The 20,860-nt window shown below is 48.6% G+C and overlaps 1 protein-coding gene across 1 annotated transcript in view; it reads right to left on the reverse strand.

Moving 5' to 3' along the window:
• Positions 1-226: 226 nt before the first annotated feature.
• Positions 227-20,860, reverse strand: part of LOC115641518 (epididymal sperm-binding protein 1-like) — an 89,572-nt gene continuing 68,938 nt past the window's right edge. The window contains exon 9 of the mRNA XM_030544723.1: positions 227-293. Within this exon, the coding sequence (XP_030400583.1) occupies positions 290-293 (4 nt within the window). The 3' untranslated portion in view covers positions 227-289. The remainder of the gene's footprint in view (positions 294-20,860) is intronic.

Below are 20,860 nucleotides of genomic sequence, written 5' to 3' on the forward strand. Positions count from 1 at the left end.
GCCATCGCACTATCATCTTCACCCCATGGAAACGGACAGGTCATTTATTGCCTTTTGCCCGGACACAGAACTCCCAAACGCAGTGTTGCAAAAGATGCTTTATTTGAATTTACTAAAATCAACAAGGGAAATGAGCACATTTAGATTTGGATTCAAGGCTAATTATGCCACCGGTATCTGTTGATCAGAAGCAATCTTTGTTGGGAGAGCAGAGGTATCCAGAGCAGGGCTCATTGCTTTTGTTTAATTTAGAATGTCATCGTTCTGTCTCCTCCCGGCTCTGGGGCTGTCACCTGAAAAGGACAGAGGGACAGACTTTCAGCGTCATGTCACTGGCTAGGCAGCGGGATGGCAGAAAAGGATCTAGGGGTTAAGGTGGATCACAAATTGAATATGAGTCGACATCATGGTGAGGTTGTGAAAAAGGCAAATATAATTCTGAGGTGCAATAATGGGAGCATCATATGTCAGACATGGCAAGTCATTGTCCTGCTGTAGTTGGCATTGGTGAGGTCTCAGCTGGAGGACAGTGTCCAGTTTCTGGTAATGCATTTGCAGAAAGATGTTGGCAAATTGGAGAAAGTCCAGAGAAAAGCAACCAAAATGATCAGAGGTTTAGAAAACCTGACCTAGGAGGGGAGGTTGAAAAAATTGGGTAGGATGAGTCTTGAGAGGAGAAGGCTGAGGGGGGAACCTGATAACAATCTTCCAATATGCAAAAGGTTGCTAGAAAGAGGAAGGAGAACAATTGTTCTCCACAGCCACCGAGGGACAGACAAGGAGGAATTGGCTGAGTTTGCAACCAGGAAGATTTAGGTTACATACTAGGAAAAACTTGCTAGCTCTTTGGATAGTTCGGCTCTGGAGCAGGTTACCTAGGGGAGGTTGTGGCACCCCCGTCATTGGAGGTTGGACAAACACCTGTCAGTAAAGGTTTAGGTATATTTGGTCCTGCCTCAGCATGGGGCATGGGGAGGGGGGCTCTTCAGGTCCCTTCCAGCCCTATATCACTACTATTCCATAGTTGGGTGGTTGGTGGATGTGTATGGGGATGGTTGGATAGGTGACTGTGGATAGGGATGTATGAGTGGGTGGATGGATGGATGCGTATGGGAATGTATGGATGGGTGTGTAGGGGAAGGATGGATGGATGCATGTGGTGATAGATCGATGGACACAGAGTCACCAGATTGGGGCCCTGTTGCGCTGGGCACTGCCGAGACACAGAGTCACTAAGATCAGGGGTGCCTTGCACCGGGTGCTGCAGATGGTCCCTGCCTGGAAGAGTTCCCAGTATAAATAGACAAAAGAAGAAGGATCATCCTGTGACATTGCACTCCACATGCTTTATGGAAATATGATTATGAATATGACATAACTGGAATAACTACCCCTTGTATTGTGTCATTAGAAAGCTTGTCATCTACAAAGTGTGTGCATCCTATTTGTTTGCATATATTATTTCTATAGCTGAAGTTAAGAGAATAAGATATAAACTTGCATCACTGATGTAAACATATTAAGTGGAGGTCATTAAGGGAGCTCCAGAAACAATCAGTTGTAAATGGCCTTAGTTACTTGAAAGCCTTCCTGTATACGTGTGGGCCAGCCCATGGGGAATGGAAACTAGGGGTCTTACAGTAACATGTAACTATGTCACCTGATAATGTAATCTCTCTTCAATCTGGTACTTTTCCATTTAGAAGGAGGGGTGGGGACCCAGAGAGACAAAAGATTCCTGCCTTGTGCCAAAGCTATAAAAGGGGGTGGAGGAGGACAAAAGAGGCTGCCAGTCATGAGAAAACCCCTGCTTACCACCCGAGATGCCTGCTGGAACTAACAAGGACTGTATCAGGGGACAGGATTGAGCCCAGACTCGGAAGGAGTCTAGTCTGTGAAAGAAGCTTATTAGAACGTCTCTGAGGGCGAGACTTTACCTGTAATCAGCAGCAAAGAATCCTGTGGCACCTTATAGACTAACAGACGTATTGGAGCATGAGCTTTCGTGGGTGAATACCCACTTCGTCGGATGCATGCACGAAGTGGGTATTCACCCATGAAACTCATGCTCCAAAACGTCTGTTAGTCTATAAGATGCCACAGGACTCCTTGCTGCTTTTACAGATCCAGACTAACATGGCTACCACTCTGATACTTGATACCTGTAATCAGTTTCTTAATGTATTAGGCTTAGACTTGCGTGTTTTCACTTTATTTTGCTTGGTGACTTACTTTGTTCTGTCTGTTATTACTTGAAACCACTTAAATCCTACTTTTTAATACTTAATAAAATAACTTTTGTTCATTAATAAACCCAGAGTAAGTGATTAATACCTGGGGGAGCAAACAGCTCTGCATATCTCTCTATCAGTGTTATAGAGGGTGGATAATTTATGAGTTTACCCTGTATAAGCTTTATACAGAGTAAACCAGATTGATTTCGGGTTTGGATCCCACTGGGAGCTAGGCATCTCGGTGCTGGAGATAGGTGACCTGCTGAGCAGTTTTCAGGTAAAGTCTGCAGCTTTGGGGGTGTGGTTTAGACTCTGGGTCTCTGTTTGCAGCAGGCTAGCATGTCTGGCTCAAGAAGGCAGGGTTCTGGAAGTCCCAAGCTGGCAGGAAAAACGGGCTCAGAGGTAATTTCAGCACATCAGGTGACAGTCTCAAGGGGATCTCTGTGACCGAACCCATCACACGCACCCCAGATAGAGATGTGATAAACAGAGACCATCCCATTGCCCTGTCCTACCTGTCTCAGGTAGGGCAGTAGGTCCACTGACGGTCCCGGTCGTAGTTGTCTGTGGTAGAACACCAGAACTTCCCACTGGCCTCTGCCAGGTTAGTGCAGGTGAGGAATTTAAAATTCTTGTAGATGAAGGGAAAGACACAGGGTTTGTCGTAGTCTGCAGACCAAACACACTAACAGCAGGTGAGTACCATGGCCAAAATCACAGACAGCACATAGGAAATGGAGGCAACATCAGACTGGAAGCAAACACTTTGTTAGATAGTTCCCCATACAGCTTAGGGATAATGGAGAGAGTGCGGCCCTGTGACAGGGGCACCAGGCAGAGCAACGAGGGACTTGGGTGCTATGCCTGGTTCTGCTGGGTGACCTTTAGCAAGGCATGGCCCAACTCCATGCCTCAGTTTACCCAATTCTGCAGCATAAGGCTAATGATCCAAAGATGCCAAGGGGACAGGCAAACAATGTCTCTGCTGTTGGGCGTTATGTATGTAAACTGTGTTAGGTGGTTTGTGGGTCTGTGGGAAGTCCATTTAGCCAGTTTATACAGGCACAGGTGGTTAGACACAGCCACAACCCAGATGTGTTTTTGGGTTACATCAGAGGTGAAAGTAAGTGGGTACGGGCCAGTACAGAGGTCCAGTAAGAAAAGGAGACTGCCTGAGGGAGGGAGAAGCCTGCCCCTTGCATAAGAATAGTTTAAACTCAGCTGTTCTCTGAATGGTTCAGCCCTTGGGGTTAGGAGTAGTTTCTGGCATCCTTGTTAATTTCACTCACAGTAGCTGGGGGCAGTGGGGAGGGTGTGTTTGACCATGGTAGGGGCAGTCCTTGCCTGCCCCCGGGATGAGTGGATCTTGTCTCCAATACTAATATACACAACAAATACAAGCATTTGGCTGCACAGCTTAAATCCAGAGCTAATAAAAGCAGGTGGAAGGGGAAAACTCACTGTCACAATGGTTTCTCATCTCCTCTCTCCTCTTCCTCCAGCCAGGATGCAGACAAGGCTCTGCATTCCCCTTCCCACCCCCCACCCCCCTGCAAGTGTTCTCCTCTAGGCTCTAGCTTGCAGTAGGGACACTGGCTGAGATGCCTGCTGCTGCTGCCTGCATAAGAACAGTTTAAACTCAGCTGTTCCCTGAGCAGTTCAGCCCTCAGGGTTAGCAGACGTTTCTGGCATCCTTGTTAATTTCACTCCCAGTTGTTGTTGGTGGGGAGGGCGTGTGTGACCATGGCAGGAAGTTCTTTTTCTGCCCCCAGGATGAGGGGTTCTCCTATACACAAAAAACACAATCAAAATCAGGAACTATTTCCAAGTTCAAATCTATCCCATTCCCTCCCCAGCAGAGGATCGTGGTTGTGATGTCCAAACTGCTTGCAGATCCTCTTTGAAATGTTACTGAACCACACAGGGAACAGCTGAGTTTAAACTGTTCTTATGTAGGAGGCAGGCTTCTCCCTCCCTCAGCCAGTCTCCCTGCTGCAAGCTAGAGGGAAGCCCCTGCAGCTGCTGCTCAGTGCCAGGCAGGGAGAAAACATGGAGCCTAGTGTCCGCAGCCTGGCTGGAGGAGGAGGGAAGACAAGGAGAAAAATGTGACAGTGAGTTTTCACTTTTTCAAGCTTATTCCAATAATAAAGTTTTATTACAGACAGTACTGGTAGTAGTCATAGTAGCTTTACTTTCTCTATCTATGTCATGCAATGGGAGGGATCCCTGAAATACGTAGGAGAGGTGGGTTGCTTGCAATTGGACCATATGGGTAAGATATGTAAATTACTTTTACCCCTGCCCAAACCCCAGGGCTCCCAGCTGCCTCTGCAGCTGGTAGCTCCGAGGGTGATTTAAATCCTAATTTAAAAGCCCTGGGATTTAAAGGCCCCACCTCTTCTGATAGAGGCCACGCCTCTTCCGGTTGAGGCCCCTCCCTCTCTAAAGGACTCTGGAGTACCGGCAAGTCCTTTAAATTACTTTCACCCCTGGGTTACATCCTCTGTGGTTATTACATGCATTAGTCAAGGCCTCTAAATACTCGAGTGAGATCTGGGGCTTCTTTTCCTGGGGCCCCTTTTGCGAGTCACTGAGATCAGGACCCCATCGCACCAGGTGCTGCCCAACCACAGAGTTACTGAAATCAGGGCTCCGTCACAATGGTTGCTTACCAGACACAGAATCACTGAGATTGGGGCCCCGTCATGCCGGGCGCTGCCCAGACACAGAGTCACCGAGATCATAGAATCATAGAATATCAGGGTTGGAAGGGACCTCAAGAGGTCATATAGTCCAACCCTCTGCTCAGAGCAGGACCAATTCCCAGCTAAATAATCCTAGCCAGGGCTTTGTCAAGCCTGACCTTAAAAAACTCTAAGGAAAGACATTCCACTACCTCCCTAGGTAACCCGTTTCAGTGCTTCACCACCCTCCCAGTGAATTTTTTTTCCTAATATCCAACCTAAACCTTCCCCACTACTACTTGAGACCATTACTCCTAGTTCTGTCATCTGCTACCACTGAGAACTGTCTAGATACATCGTCTTTGGAACCCCCTATCAGGCAGCTGAAAACAGCTATCAAATCCCCCCTCATTCTCCTCTTCTGCAGATTAAACAATCCCAGTTCCCTCAGCCTTTTCTCATAAGTTATGTGCTCCAGACCCCTAATCATTTTTATGCCCTCCCTTGGACTCTTTCCAATTTTTCCAAATCCTTCTTGTAGTGTGGGGCCCAAAACTGAACACAGCACTCCAGATGATACACAGGGCCGGCGCTTCCATTTAGGCGACCTAGGTGGTTGCCTAGTGCATCAGGATTTGGGAGGGTGGCATTTTGCCGCCCTCAGCGGCAATTCTGCGGCGGTGGGTCCTTCCGTACTCTGGGTCGTCGTCGGCAATTCTGCGGCGGGTCCTTCACTCGCTCCGGGACCCGCCACCGAAGTGCCCCAAAGACCGGGAGCATGGAAGGACCCCCCTGCCGCAGAATTGCCGCCAACTACTGGGAGCATGGAAGGACCTCCGCCTAGGGCGCCAAAAACCCTGGCGCCGCTCCTGATGAGACCTCACCAATGTCGAATAGAGGGGAATGATCATGTCCCTCGATCTGCCAGCCCCTACTTATACAGCCCAAAATGCCGTTAGCCTTCTTGGCAACAAGGGCAAGCTGTTGACTTCTCATCCACTGTAACCCCTAGGTCCTTTTCTGCAGAACTGCTTCCTAGCCATTTGGTCCCTAGTCTGTAGCAGTGCATGGGATTCTTTCATCCTAAGTGCAGGACTCTGCACTTGTCCTTGTTGAACCTCATCATATTTCTTTTGGCCCAGTCGTCTAATTTGTCTAGGTTCCTCTGTATCCTATCCCTACCCTCCAGCGTATCTACCACTCCTCCCAGTTTAGTGTCACCTGAAAACTTGCTGACGGTGCAATCCACATCATCCTCTAGATCATTAATGAAGATATTGAACAGAGCCGGTCACAGGACCGACCCTTGGGGCACTCTGCTTGATACTGGCTGCCAACTCGACATGGTGCCATTGATGACTACCCATTGAGCCCAACAATCTAGCCAGCTTTCTATCCACCTTATAGTCCATTCATCCAGCCCATACTTCTTTAACTTGCCCTGTTACATCAGGCGCTGCCCAGACACAGAGTCTCTGAGATTGGGTCTCATTTGCACTGGGTGATGCCCACAAGCAGTCACTGAGATTGAGGCCCTATCACACTGGGAGCTGCCCAAACACAGATTCACTGAGATTGGGATTGTGCCAGGTGCTGCCAGGACAGACAGAGATGGACAGTCCCTGTCTCAAAATGCTGCCAATCTAAAGAGCCAAAAGAAGGAGCTCCACTGCTCTAGGGAGATTTGGGGGATGGTTTTAAGAACTGCTGAACAGCTGCTACCTATGAACGTCAGCTTGCTCAGTTTTTCTTAAAGGGTGGAGGGTGGGAACCAAATAACCAACCTACATGCTCTTAAGTGACTCACCCAAGGATCTATGACAGAGCCAGGAATTGAACCAGGCCTTGGTAAGCCAAAGGTTCAGCTGCCTCCGTCCTCTGTCCTACCTCGCTTGGAGCAGTAAGTCCACTTCTTGTCCACGTCGTAATTCCTGGTGGTGCTGCACCACAATTTTCCCGAGCTCTCCCCGTCGCTGGTGCAGGTGAAGTACACTTGATTTTTATAGACGAAGGGGAACACACAGCTCTTTCCTACTGCGTTCCCACCGAGGACTAGGGAGGCAAAGGGAGGTGGTTATAGACACCGCCAACAAGCCCACCTGCTTACAGACTAATGGCTCCCGCATCCCACTATGACCCGGCCACCCATCACCAAAAGCCAAGAAATCTCAGGTAGACTTTCATAGATCCCAAGACCAGAAGGGAATATTGTGATCATCTAGTCTGACCTGTAGAACACAGGCCAGTGAATTTTCTATGGTTCTCTCTGTGTTGAACCCAGTAACTTGGATTTCATTCAGGTATCTTCTAGAACAGCATCCAGCTGGATTTGAAGACATCATCATGGCTAAAGCATCTTCCAGAAAAGCCAACTCTGGCCTGGGACAGGAACCTGGATTTCCAAATTCCACTTAGGTCGGACCCTCCATCAGTTCTGGATCTGATTTTATGGCTGCTCCTAGACCCTGGCCTTGAATCTTTCCTGAAGGAATCCTTAGAGGCTCATTCAGCTGCTTGGAGGGTTGTGTGGTAAGCCACTATCCCACCAACCAATCTGATAGACTCCCACTGCCCAACTCCCATTGGCATCAATATGTCACAACTCCTCATTGGCTCAGGGGCACAGCAGAGATGTGTTGAGATCATACAGGAGATCTGGAGGCCCCTGGACAACTCGGTAAATAGAGGAGGATGAAACTTTTCAGATGAAATGTTTTTGGCAAAAAGTAAAGATTCAGTGAAGCCAAAATGTGTTGTGAATTTGGGGGATTTTTTGTGTTGGAAAAATGACCAAAAATTCAGAAAAAGTCAATTCTTCAATTTCAAACAACTTCTGTTTTCAAAATCTCCTTCTATTTTATTAAAACCAAAAGTTAAAAAGTTAAAAAAATGCTCAAAATTTAAATGAAATGTTTCATTCAATCCAAAAGGATTTTTTTCCTTAAATTTTCAGTTCAATGAAAATTTAAAACAAATCATTTTTGGGATCCACTCAAAACAATTTTGTTTCCTGATTTTTTAATTCACGAAAAGTATCAAAGAAAATTTCAATTCCAGGATCCACCCAAAATGTATTTTCCCTGATCTTACAAATGATGGAAAATTTTGAATGTTTGTTTCCAGAATCCTCACAAAACACATTGTCCCCTGATTCTTTTTTGATTAATTAAAAACTGTGAAATATTTCATTTTCTTGACAACCTGAGACAATTTTTTTTCTAATTTTTTGACTCTTTGAAAATTTCAGAAATTTCATTTTAGGAATGTCCTCTAAACCATTTTTCTGATTTTTCAATGCAATGACAATTTTTAAAAAAATGAACTTTCATGATCTACCTGAAATGATTCCCTCCCCCATTTTTTGATTCAATGACAATTTCAAAAAATTCATTTTCATGGCAATCCACAACAAGCTCCTCCTCCCACCCCGATTTTTCATAATCACCAGCAAACCACAAATAAGTTATTTTCCCGACTGTATGGGAAAAGCCAGAGTCAGATCTGCCCCACAGGGAACATAGAAAGAGAATGGATACATTACTGATATCTGGACAGTAGCTCCACAGCTTATCCTGGTTGTAGTTCTGGGTTGTAGAGCACCAGAAATTTCCCTTCTTGCTTCCAGAGTTGCTGCAGCTGTGATATAGCCGGGATTTGTAAACAAAAGGAAATATGCAGCGCTGACCATTTGAGTTCCCCCCATAGGCTGCAAAGGCAACAAGTAAATCAGAGTGAAGAGCAGGAATGACAAAGAGAGAGACAAAGAAAGCCGGGGTAGAAGTGTCTCATCTCACTGCTGCGGCGAAAGCCAAAGATAATTTTTTACAGTGGATGAATGGTGTTGTGCCTAGGAGCATGGGATCACCCCACGGGCCCATCTAGCCTGGCATCCTGTCTCTGACGGCCGCATAACAAGGAGGTGCCAGGTGTGTGCCAAGCGTGTGCTTGGGGCGGAATGCCGCATGGGGGGGGCGGTCTGCCAGTCGCCAGGAGGGTGGCAGGCAGGCCGCCGAAGGCGGTCTGCCTGCGGAGGGTCCACCGGAGCCACGAGACCAGCAGACCCTCCGCAGGCATGCTGCGGAAGGCTGCCTATCTGCCACCCTCCCGGCGACCGGCAGAGCACCCCCCCCGGCATGCCGCCATGCTTCGGGCGGTGAAATGTCTAGAGCCGCCCCTGCATTTGTAGCACGCAGCTCCTCCAGTGAGCTTATTTGGCCCGCAAGACCGGGTGACAGCACTCCCTGTGCTAGAGCTCCACATAGCGGCATGTCCTCCACAAACCCTTTCCCTCTGTGCTGACACGGAGCGCTCTGGTCGCGACCAGGACTCACCCTTGCTCAAGCAGAAGCGCCAGAGATGGTCTTTGTCGTAGCTGGGAGTGGTAGCACACCAGGGCCGTCCCATCTGGTCATTGACTGCCGTACAGCTGCGGTAGGTCTTGCCCTTATAGATGAAAGGGAAGACGCAAGGGGAGCTGTCTGAATTTCCCCCTGCCGCTGATGGAGAAAGAGGCAAGGGAGGAAAGGGTTAAAAACAGGGCAGAGGGCAAGACGCAGGGCAGGCGATTTGCTGGGAGAACTGGGTGCGAATTTTCCCAACAAAACAATTTTTTAAAGCGGAAAAAATGGCAATTCATGGGAATTGAAAGTGTTTGAGAATTTTGATGAATGTTGCTGGTTTTGATGCATTTCCCGACTTGAAAAAAATGTCGTGGGAAAAAAGCGTGGAAACGTTTTAACATGTTTGAAATGGAAAAAAAAACCTGGGTTCCCAGTTGTGAGCACTTTTTTGTTTTGAAATGTAAGCAGAGTCTGAATGAGCTCTCCCCTGACATATAGTGGTGAGCTGTGGAAAAAGACTTCAGAAGTTGATCTCCTTTGTATGGACACACCCATCCTGCCTAGGTGATCAGCAAGATGGGATTGCTTGCCCAATGATCACTTTTGGCTGGTGTGGGATCCCCAGTCTCCTTGTTATTGGGGCAGGAGTAATAAAGCGTTGTTATCGTTGTGTGAATCAAGGGCAGCAGAACTGTACCTGGCATATCCCAATGGTGGGACTCACCCTCAATGAATGGCACTCACTAGGCCAGGAACATGGGTTCCAAAGCCCAGTAAACAGAGGGAGGGTTGTGATAGGTGCTTGTGTGTGGTGATGTGGGCTGTGCCCATGGCCCCACAGATACTCTGACTCTTCCTCTCTCTACTGTGTAATAACACAGCTAATTTAAACTCAATTGAGGATCTTGTTGCATGCTGCAAAGCTAAAATCACTGATATCTAGGTCTAAGTATTAGGCCTGTTTTGAGACAGTGTCTCTGATGCAAGAGACTGGCCCATGTGCACTAGCAGTGAGGCTCTCCCACTAACAGCTGAATTCACTGAGAGCTGTAATAAGTGATAGACCCTTAGTGAGTGGCAGGCAGGGCAGCTGGTGGAGAAGGCCAGAGCAGAGCCCTGCAGAGAGGGGTGGTGAGTGAGTTCCTGAGCAGTGGAACAAGTAAGGTGCCTCTTTACCCACCCTCCCTCCACACAGGATGGGAGGTGAACTCTGCAGATGCACCTCTGAACTCTAGGTCTGCACTGACCAAGGACAACAACTGTGAGTGGGGTGCAGAGAAGGGATGGGCATGTTGAAGGAACTTTTGTTTGATGGACTTAAGACCCTGAAGGGGAAAGGACACTGCCCAACCTACTTGGGGTGGGTCTTTTGCTCATGGTTTGTGTTTATGAACCCTGTTTGTGGTGTTTTCTCAAATTAACGCAGAGTTACTTCCCTCCTTTTATTAAAAGTTTTTGCTACACTCAGACTCTGTGCTTGCAAGGGGGGAAGTTTCACCTCTTAGGGGTGCCTGGGGGGTGCTGTGTAATTGTTCCATGTCACTGGGTGGGAGCTCAAGCTCATTCTGTGTTATATTGTTGAAAAGGAATCCCTAGATACTGAACCCTGGTTGCTGCCAGTTCTGACTGGCAGAAGGGTTACAGGAATTTAAGCTAATTAGAGTGAAAAAAAATTAAAAAAAGAAAAAAGATTGAAATGGAAACAGAAGGTTTCAAAACTAAACTTTTAACTGAGCTGAACTGAAAGAGAGTTTGGCTTTTCAGTTCATGATATTTTTGAGGTTTCATTTTTTTCCCCTCCAATCCCAGAGGGGGAAAATGTTGAATTCCCAAAAATATTTCTAGGCTAGGAAAAAGATCCAAGGTGTCGATTGGCAGCGCTGGGCAAAATTTTGGTTTGGTTCAATATGGGCACTGAGATGTTCCTTGCTCCTACAGGACCTATGTACAAATGAATGCTTCGTGTCCACTCACATTGTTTGACCGTTCAGATACCACAGTAATGGAGACACTAAAATCCCCCGGAGTAGAATAGAGCATTTCCCAGACACATAGTCACTGAGATCGGGCCCCGTCATGCCTAGACACAGAGCTAAAACCAGGAAAAGAACCCATGTGTCCTGATTCTCTCTCCTGTGCTCTCTCCACTTGGCCATGCTGCCTCTTGCCCTCATAGTCTGTGTACATGCCAGCTGCAAAGCAAACCCACCCCTTAAGCCTCTCCTGGCCCCACATACCCGCCGTGCCGCAGTACTTCCATTTACGGTCCGCTTCGTAGTGGCTTGTGGTGGCACACCAGGGCCGCTTGCTGTTATCCATGGTACAAGCTGTGTACCATCTGCCTTTGTAGCTGAATGGGAACATACAGGTCTCCTCCGAGTTCCCGCCAAGCACTGGGAGAGATGGGGTGGGGGAGAGAGATGAGATGTGGGAGACAGAAAAGACAGAGAGCATGCTGGGTAACGCAGCTCACACTAAAATTAGAATCACCACAAGTTGAGCCCATTTCCAGGTAAATAAAACCCCTCACCTCCCCGAGCTCCCCAGCAGCCCACCACTGCCCCCAACAACCGTGGGATAGTGCAGGGAACGGGAGACTGGGTTATGGGGCACTGGCAGAGCTGTGTGGGGCATGAGCACAAGGCTGGGCTAGCAGGGGCTGCAGGTCGGGAGTGAGGGGCACTGGCAGAGCTGGGGGTGAGCCCAGGACTGGGCTAGCAGGGGCTGCGGGTCAAGAGTGAAGGGCACCAGCAGGGATGGATGCATGGGGAGACACTGGGCGTGTCCATGTTCCCTGCCCATGCCCCCTGGCCGAGAAGGCACCGTACTTGTGTCAGGACAGTAGCTCCAGCGCTGGTCCGTGTCATAGTTTGCCGTGGTGGCACACCAGGGTAGGCGATTCTGCAACTTGGTGCAGGCATGGAAGGTGCAGCCCTTGTACACGAAGGGGAAGAAGCAGGGCTGGCCGCCTGAGTTCCCCCCATAGGCTGAGGGGAAACACAGACAGGGACTGTCAGGGGGTGGGGTGTCCTGGGGGCAGTGCAGATGGGTGCGGACCCCTCACCCCAGCCTGGACAGAGCCTTTTGGGGGGTAAGGCCCATAAGAGATGGGGACTCTGCTGCCACCGTGCAAGAATCTGACCCATAGACAGACAGACAGATGGGTGGGGGTGTATTGGGCTAGACAGACAGACAGAGGAGGGTATATGGGGCTAGACAGACAGACCAACTGGGTGACTCTGCCCTGCCCAGCTCTGGAGACGTCACTGGGGCAGGTGGCAGGAAGATGGTGGCCAAGCGCCTTGACATGGGCCAGACCCGCCAGCTCTGGGCATGTGGGATCATGAACAGGGAACATGACCCTCTTCCGTGCTGCCTGGTGCTCCCCCCCATCCCCATCCCATCCCCCGGCTTCTTCCCCATCCTCATCCTGTCCCTGGGCTGCCCCTGTCCCTGAACCGTGCTCCTGCTACCTCCTTTCCCCATCCCTTCCCCCGGCTTCTTCCCCATCCTCATCCTGTCCCTGGGCTGCCCCTGTCCCTGAACCGTGCTCCTGCTACCTCCTTTCCCCATCCCTTCCCTCGGCTTCCCTCTCATTCCATCCCCTGGTTTTCCCACCCCTGGGCGCTCACCCTCCTCGGAGCAGAACCTGTAGGCCTTGTCCCGGTCATAGCTGGCAGTGGTGGCGCACCAGGGTTGGCTGCTGTGAACAGTTGTGCATTCCGTGTAGACCTTGCCCTTGTAGGTGAAGGGGAAGACGCACGGGGCAGGGTCCGCACCTGCTCATGAACAAGGGGCAGAGATCAGAAAAGGGGGCAATGGCTGCCAGGGGGCCCCTCAAAGCCTAGCAGGGGACGTTGTGGAAAGAGGACGTCGTGGTTTGAGCAGGGGGGCTGAGAGCCAGGACTCCTGAGTTCTCTCTCTGGCTCTGGGAGGTGAGGGGGTCTGGTGGGGGGGTGTCTGTGGGCCAGGACTCCAGCTGTCCTTCTCCAACCTCCTGCCAGGCTAGCATGTCTCGCACCACTTCACAAAACACTCTGTGCTAGTCTACACAACAACAGCATGTCCCTCAGCACACATTGCACTACACACGCACACTGCCACACAGCACCCACTACACCACAACCCCCATACCACGAAACTAGTCAAAAACACACTGCTCCACAACACACAGTGTATTACACTCCACAACAAAACAGTCTCCTGAACAGCACCATATGGCTCCACAACACAACATGTTGCTCCACAACATGGTCCATTATACTTTACACCACACAGCTACACAATGACAGACTGCTCCTCGGCATACAGTCTTCTACACTGCACACCAACACACTGCTGAAGAGCCACACAATCTACTATACTACAACTCAGTGCTCCACAACACAGACTCTATTACACTACACAACACACTACTGCATAACATGCATTCTACTACACAACATGCACTCCACTGCACAAGAACACACTGTTCGACAACACAACACACTGCTTCACAACATGGACTCTACTGCACTACAATACACACTCTACTACACAACACAACATGCACTGTAATACACTACAGAATACACTGCTCCACAACACAACAACATACTGCTTCACATGCACTCTACTCCCCAACACATCACTTCAGAACATGCACTCCACAACAACACACTGCTCCACAACATCTACTTTACTACACAACACAGCACACTGCTCCACAACACAGCAGCACACTGCTCCACAGCACATACTCTACTACACACCAACGCTCTGCTGCATAGCCACACACTCTACCACACTACACTCCAACACACACCGACCCAAGACAGCCCCTGTCTCCCTTACCCTGGGTCCCCACGCAGAGCAGTGCCAGGGCCCAGGCCAGGACGCATGTAGCTGTGGGTGAAGCCATTGTCCCGTCCACACTGCCTCAGCCCCCAAACCCCAGCCCCATATATACAGCCTCCCTTGGGGGTTCCTCCTCTTGGCTACCCCCTAGAGGATTTCCTGCTCACCAGTTGGCTTGCCACCTCACCACCCTGCCTCGCCCATGGCAAATCATCAGCTCTGTGCTTCCTGAAACCCGAGCTCCCTGGATGCCAGAACCTGCCCCACCCTGCCGGCTTAAGAGCATCCTACGCACCTCACTCCTTGGTCATGACTATTGTAGCCCAGCTTACCTCAGCTTTGCATTATATTCTGCTTAATTATATTCAGCAGTATATAGACAGGCTTGGCTCCTGTAAGACATTGGCTTCAGCAGCTAGCATGAGACTTGAGGCCTTTTGCATAGATAAACTTAGGTAACTGATAAGTTTTGGGGAACTGGAAGAGTGTAAGGGGGAATAATAACATCAGCCAACCACAGAAACATGAACTGACACCAGCTTCAGAAGATCCGACCAAAAGATTGCCACGAGGGGGGAGATTGCCACCCCAGCAACCTGGCCAGATGGGGGTCAGCTGCCCCTGAGCCACTTCCTTCCCGCCTTGAGGTGTACCTGGATCCATGGGGGTCCTCCATTTCCTCAGGGTAGAAGGCCAGTGGCAGTCTCAGCGACTCCTCAGTGCCTTGGTCAGCAGGTGGCTTCAGCACTCTGGCCAGTCCTTGGCTCGGCGGGGTTCTGCTGTGCAGCACAGTTTCCCCTAGCATCCCCTGGGGCACTGGGGCCAGCACTGTCTGCTGGGGAAAGTGCTCCCTACTGAGTCCCCACCCTCCTCCCTGCAGCACAATGGGAGGTCTAGATTGGATATTCATAGAATCATAGAATATCAGGGCTGGAAGGGACCTCAGGAGATCATCTAGTTCAACCCCCTGCTCAAAGCAGGACCAATTCCCAACTAAATCATCTCAGCCAGGGCCTTGTCAAGCCTGACCTTAAAAACCTCTAAGGAAGGAGATTCCACCACCTCCCTAGGTAACCCATTCCAGTGCTTCACCACTCTCCAAGTGAAAAAGTTTTTCCTATATCCAACCTAAACCTCCCCCACTGCAACTTGAGACCATTACTACTTGTTCTGTCATCTGCTACCACTGAGAACAGTCTAGATCCATCCTCTTTGGAACCCCCTTTCAGGTAGTTGAAAGCAGCTATCAAATCCCCCCTCATTCTTCTCTTCTGCAGACTGAACAATCCCAGTTCCCTCAGCCTCTCCTCATAAGTCAGGAGCTCCAGCCTCCTTATCATTTTTGTTGCCCTCCGCTCGACTCTTTCCAATTTTTCCACATCCGTCTTGTAGTGTGGGGCCCAAAACTGGACACAGTACTCCAGATGAGGCCTCACCAATGTCGAATAGAGGGGAATGATCACATCCCTCGATCTGCTGGCAATGCCCCTACTTATACAGCCCAAAATGCCATTAGCCTTCTTGGCAACAAGGGCACACTGTTGACTCATATCCAGCTTCTCGTCCACTGTAACGCCTAGGTTCTTTTCTGCAGAACTGCTTCCTAGCCATTCGGTCCCTAGTCTGTAACAGTGAATGGAATTCTTCCGTCCTAAGTGGAAACACTATTTCACTAGAAGGGTGGTGAAGCACTGGAATGGGTTACCTAGGGAGGTGATGGAATCTCCATCCTTAGAGGTTTTTAAGGTCAGGCTTGATAAAACCCTGGCTGGGATGATTTACTTAGGACTTGTCCTGGTTTGAGCAAGGGGTTGGACTAAATACCTCCTGAGGTCTCTTTCAACCCTAATCTTCTATGATTCTATGAAATTAAATCATATATAAAACATTTAAAGAAGCACACACTCACAATTCTTGTCAATAACGTCACACCCTCCTCCTGAACTTACTGCCAGAGACTTGGACACTGTCCATGGCAGAGGCAGTATACCTAAAATTCCTCTTTTCTGGACAGGGCATCTGCTACCAAGTTCTCCTTTCCTTTCATATGCATAATCTCCATGTCAAATTCCTGCAGGACCAGGCTCCAGAGTAGCAGTTTGGAGTCTGTGCCCTTAGTCCGGTGATGCCATACCAAAGGTGAATGGTGAGTTAGTATCCTGAACCTGCTGTTGAAGAGGTAAGGCCTTAGTTGTTTGACGGCCCACACAATGGTATAGCACTTGTAGCCCATAGGACTAACCTGCTTTCTTCATATATATATATATATATTTTTTTTTCTTATAGTTTAAGTATTTGGTTAATTGTAATAGGTTTATAGATTTATATTAAAGTAAGTTTGGCTGTAAGGCAAGAGACCTACAGGCCATATCCTCTATGTTAAGCTAAAGCAAGTTAACATATCTATATTAAGACCTTTTACCCAGAAATTAAAGTTGACCTCTATCTTGTTACCTAAACAGATAAGTACCAAAGCCTATGTCTAAGACCGTTTATCTAGACCAATTGACAATGAAGAATGGCATAGGGGTTTTCTCAGTGTTGTACCCACAGACTTAACAGGCACATCACAAGGAAACTTATGTGTGTACGTACATGTCATCAATATGCACCTACATACTAACCTATGGGGTAAGTGTACGCTAAGATTTTGCATCTGAGGAAGTGGGTATTCACCCACGAAAGCTCATGCTCCAAAAACGTCTGTTAGTCTATAAGGTGCCACAGGATTCTTTGCTGCTTTTATAGATCCAGACTAACACGGCTACCCTCTGATACCTAAGATTTTGTGGGTGAGGAATGACCTTTGGGCATAGAAGGAAGGATTTCCGGCACTTGTGCCCTATAAAAGAGATGACGCACCTCAATAGAGTACTCCTTTCTCACTTACTCTACCTTACTTTCACTCACTCTTTCTATTTTATTTTATTCTATCTAGCTACTATGACTACTACTGTTAGTAGGCTGTACTTGTTCTTAAACTTTAAGTTTCAAGGGAACTAGGCTAAGCTCGGTTTCCCTAAGTTTTATTCTTAGTTTGTTTATTAGGTTTTGATTTTAAGTTTAAGTTAGTCAAGTAAACTCTAAATTAGTTTTGATAGCTCCTAGCATTAGTTTCTTCTAAGCACTGCATCCCTCACTCAAGAATTGAGAAATCTGAACCGCAAGGCTGGTCCTATGTCTCTTAGCACCAGGTTATCAAGGAAGGGTGTGAATATCTTAACCAAAGATTTGTAAAATATAATACTATATTCTCATATGTATCTTTTGAATAGCAGTAATGCAATTGTAACTTAGTGACTCTGAGTATTTTACCATTTACTTTCTATTACTGATTTTAATAAAAAGACTTTATGACGATATCTGTCTCAGTGTGAGTTTCCTGTCATACCCCTGAGGGTCCTTTGTAATTTCTTTGCAGCCTGATTTGGGACAAGAACTTTTATCTTCTGATCAAAGAGATTGGTGAACCTAAACCCCATACTATTAATAATTAAGTATTATTAATATTGAATAAAATAAAATAGATACATTAAATTAATATTATTAGAACACCCTAAATCAGGCTACACATTCCTCCTCTATGATAGAGTAATTCTGTTCAGCAGGGGACAGCTTCTTGCTTAGGATGGCAATGGGATGCTTCTTGCTATCTTCCCCTGTCTGCATCAGCACAGCACCCAGCCCTGTGTCTGATGCATCTGTACACTATTCAAAAGGCTTATCAAAGTCAGGGCTGGCCAGCACAGGCTCCTCAGACAAGAGTGCTTTTACCTTGTCAAAGCCTTTCTGGCATGTCTGTGACCAAATTGCCTTATTAGGTTGATGCTTTTTCCATAAGTCTGTGATTGGTGCTACGTCGCTGAACCCCTCCACAAACCTCCTGTAATAGTTTGCCAAGCCTATGAAGGTTTGGACATGCCTTTTAGTTGGGGCATAAGCCATTTTATGATGGCTTCCACCTTAAGAGGGTTGGGGGATATTTTGCCCCCTCGACCCAGTGTCTCAGATAAGGACTTTGGTTTCCTCTATCTTGCACTTAGAGGGTTTCACAGTTAGCCCAGACTCTTTGAGCTTTGATAGCACAACTTCCAGGTTCTCCTTGTGGTCACCCCAGGTGTTGCTGAATACAGCAATGTCATCTCTGTATGCCCCAGTATAATTCTGCAAACCATTTAACACTCTGTTGACCAGTCTCTGGAAGTTGCACCAGCATTTACCAGACCAAAAGGTAAGAGTGTAAGTTCATAGAGCCCTATGTCAGTGATAAAAGCTGATTTTTGTTGTGCCTCCCCCTCCAGAGGGATCTGCCAGTAACCTTTGGTCAGATCAAAGGTACTGAGGTACTTGGCTTGGCTCAGCACATCCAGCATGTCATCAGTTCTTGACATGGGGTAGGTATCTGTTACAGTGACAGCACTGAGCTTCCTATAGTCTACACAAAATTTTACAGTGTCAACCCTTTGGGGGACCAAGACCACAGCTGAACAGGGCTGCCCAGGGAGGGGGCAAATCAGGCAATTTGCCCCAGGCCCCGGGCCTCTCAGGGGCCCCCACGGGAGTTTTTCGGGGCCTCTGGAGATGGGTCCTTCACTCGCTTCTAGGGCCCTGGAAAACTCTCTCGGGTCCCGGGCACCCGGAGCTTCTTCCGCTCCCAGTTTTCGCCGGTGAAGGGTCCTTTTGCCCACCCGCTGGCGAATTACTGCTGAAGCGGGTCCCGCCGTCAAAGTGCAGCCAGGTCTTTGGCGGTAATTCGGCGGCGGGCAGCCCTTCCATTCCGGGACCCACTGCCGAAGTGCCCTGAGGACTCGCGGCGGGGACTCCCACAGCCGAATTACCGCCGAAGACCTGGCTGCACTTCAGTGGCGGATCCTGCTTCGGCGGTAATTCGCCGGCAGGGGGCCCCACCACGGGTCTTCGGGGCACTTTGGCAGTGGGTTCCAGAACAGAAGGGCCTCCGTCACCGAAGACCCCAGGCCCCCAGAATGCTCTGGGTGGCCCTGCAGCTGAAGCCCACGCACTGTCAGATTCCTTAATCATCCCCAAGTTCAACATGCTTTATATCTTAGCCCAAATTTGCTCCTTCACCTTGCCGGTGGCCCTATAAGGCCTGGAAGGAGGAAGTGGAGCCCCTTTTGTGAGGATCCTATGGGACAACAAGTGCATCCTCCCTGGTTTGTTGGAAAATACCTCGCTATACTTCTGCAGCGTTGACAACGCTTCCTCCCTTTCGACTGGTGTCAGCTCACTACAGATTTCTATGCTTTCTAGGGTTGACCCATCTTGGCATTCAGCAATCAGATCAGTGAGTGGGTGTGCCTCAGTTTCCCCTTCGACACAACAGATCATGTTTACCCCGGCCACTCTGCTGTGATAGGCTTTGAGTCTGTTTACATGTACCAACTGGGGTATCGCACCATCCAGGGGCTTTTTAACTGTATAAGTGTCCTCATTCGCCACTTCCACCACTGCAAAGGGCAATTCTCAGGAGTTTTGCATCTTGAACTTTTTTGCAGAGCTGAGTACCATAACCAAATCCCCTACATCAAAAGTGCATTTACAAGTATTTTTATCACACCACTCCTTTTGTTTGGCCTGACTGCTCTGGACGTTGTTTTGGACAATTTCCATCATGTCCTTCAACTCCCTCCTGAACTTCTGGACAAACTCAGTCACTGGTTTTTCCCTCCATGTGTTGCATCCTTACTTGGTATCCCTGATGAGATCGAGAGGTCCCTTCACGTTCCTCCCATACATAAGTTCAAATGGGGAAAATCCTGTGGACTACTGGGATACCTCCTTGTAAGCACACAGCAGGAATGGCAATAACTCATCCCAGCTCTGGCCCCTTTTCTTGGCATACAACCCAAGCATGGACTTTAGGGTTCCATTGAAACTTTCCACCAGCCCATTGGCTTGGGAGTGGTAGGTGGCCATCTTAAGTTGTTTCACTCCACACACCTTCCATAGCTCATTGAACAACTGCGACATAAAGTTTGCCCCCTGATCAGACAAAATCTCCTTAGGGAGGCCCACTGTGCTGAACATGGTGAGCAGAGCTCTTCTCACTGTCTCAGCTTCTATATTAGACAACGCGATTGCCTCGGGATACTGAGTGGAGAAGTCTACTACCACTAAGATATACTTGTTCCCCACTCAGAGTGGGGCTCAGCATGAGACCCACTATATCCATTGCCACCCTTTGGAACGCCTCCTGGATGACAGGCAGGGAATGCAGTGGAGCCTTCTGGGGTCCTGCCGGTTTCTTCCTCTTCTAACACGCTACACAAGTCCTACAACGATCCCTCACATCGTTCTGTATCCCAAGCCAGTAGAAATTATTCCTCAGCCTGTCATACGTCCACTGTACCTCCAAGTGACCAGCAAAGGGATTATCATGTGCTACTAGAGTCAGGACAAGGTGTGGGTTCTAGATTTGAGTCAGACACACACTGTGGATGGGGTGGACCTTCTAGACAGGAGCCAAAAGGACATAGAGGCTGGGGGTTCTAGACTGAAGCCAGGTACAGACTCAAGAGGGTCATGGGTTCTAGACTGGAGGCTGTTACACACTCCAGGAGGATGGGGTTCTGGATTGGAGCCTGGCACATATGTGTGGGTTCCATACTGGTACTCAGCAGGGGCAGATTTTCCCTCTGGAAAGTACACTGCGCTCTGCAGGGACAGGCAGAAATGCAGTACTTCCTTTGCCAAAACAGCTGGTGTTTCTTACTTGCTAGGATCCAGGACTGATGGAGGTTTGGCG

The sequence above is a fragment of the Gopherus evgoodei genome, unplaced genomic scaffold, assembly GCF_007399415.2.
Source record: "Gopherus evgoodei ecotype Sinaloan lineage unplaced genomic scaffold, rGopEvg1_v1.p scaffold_35_arrow_ctg1, whole genome shotgun sequence".
NCBI classification, from domain to species: Eukaryota; Metazoa; Chordata; order Testudines; family Testudinidae; genus Gopherus; species Gopherus evgoodei.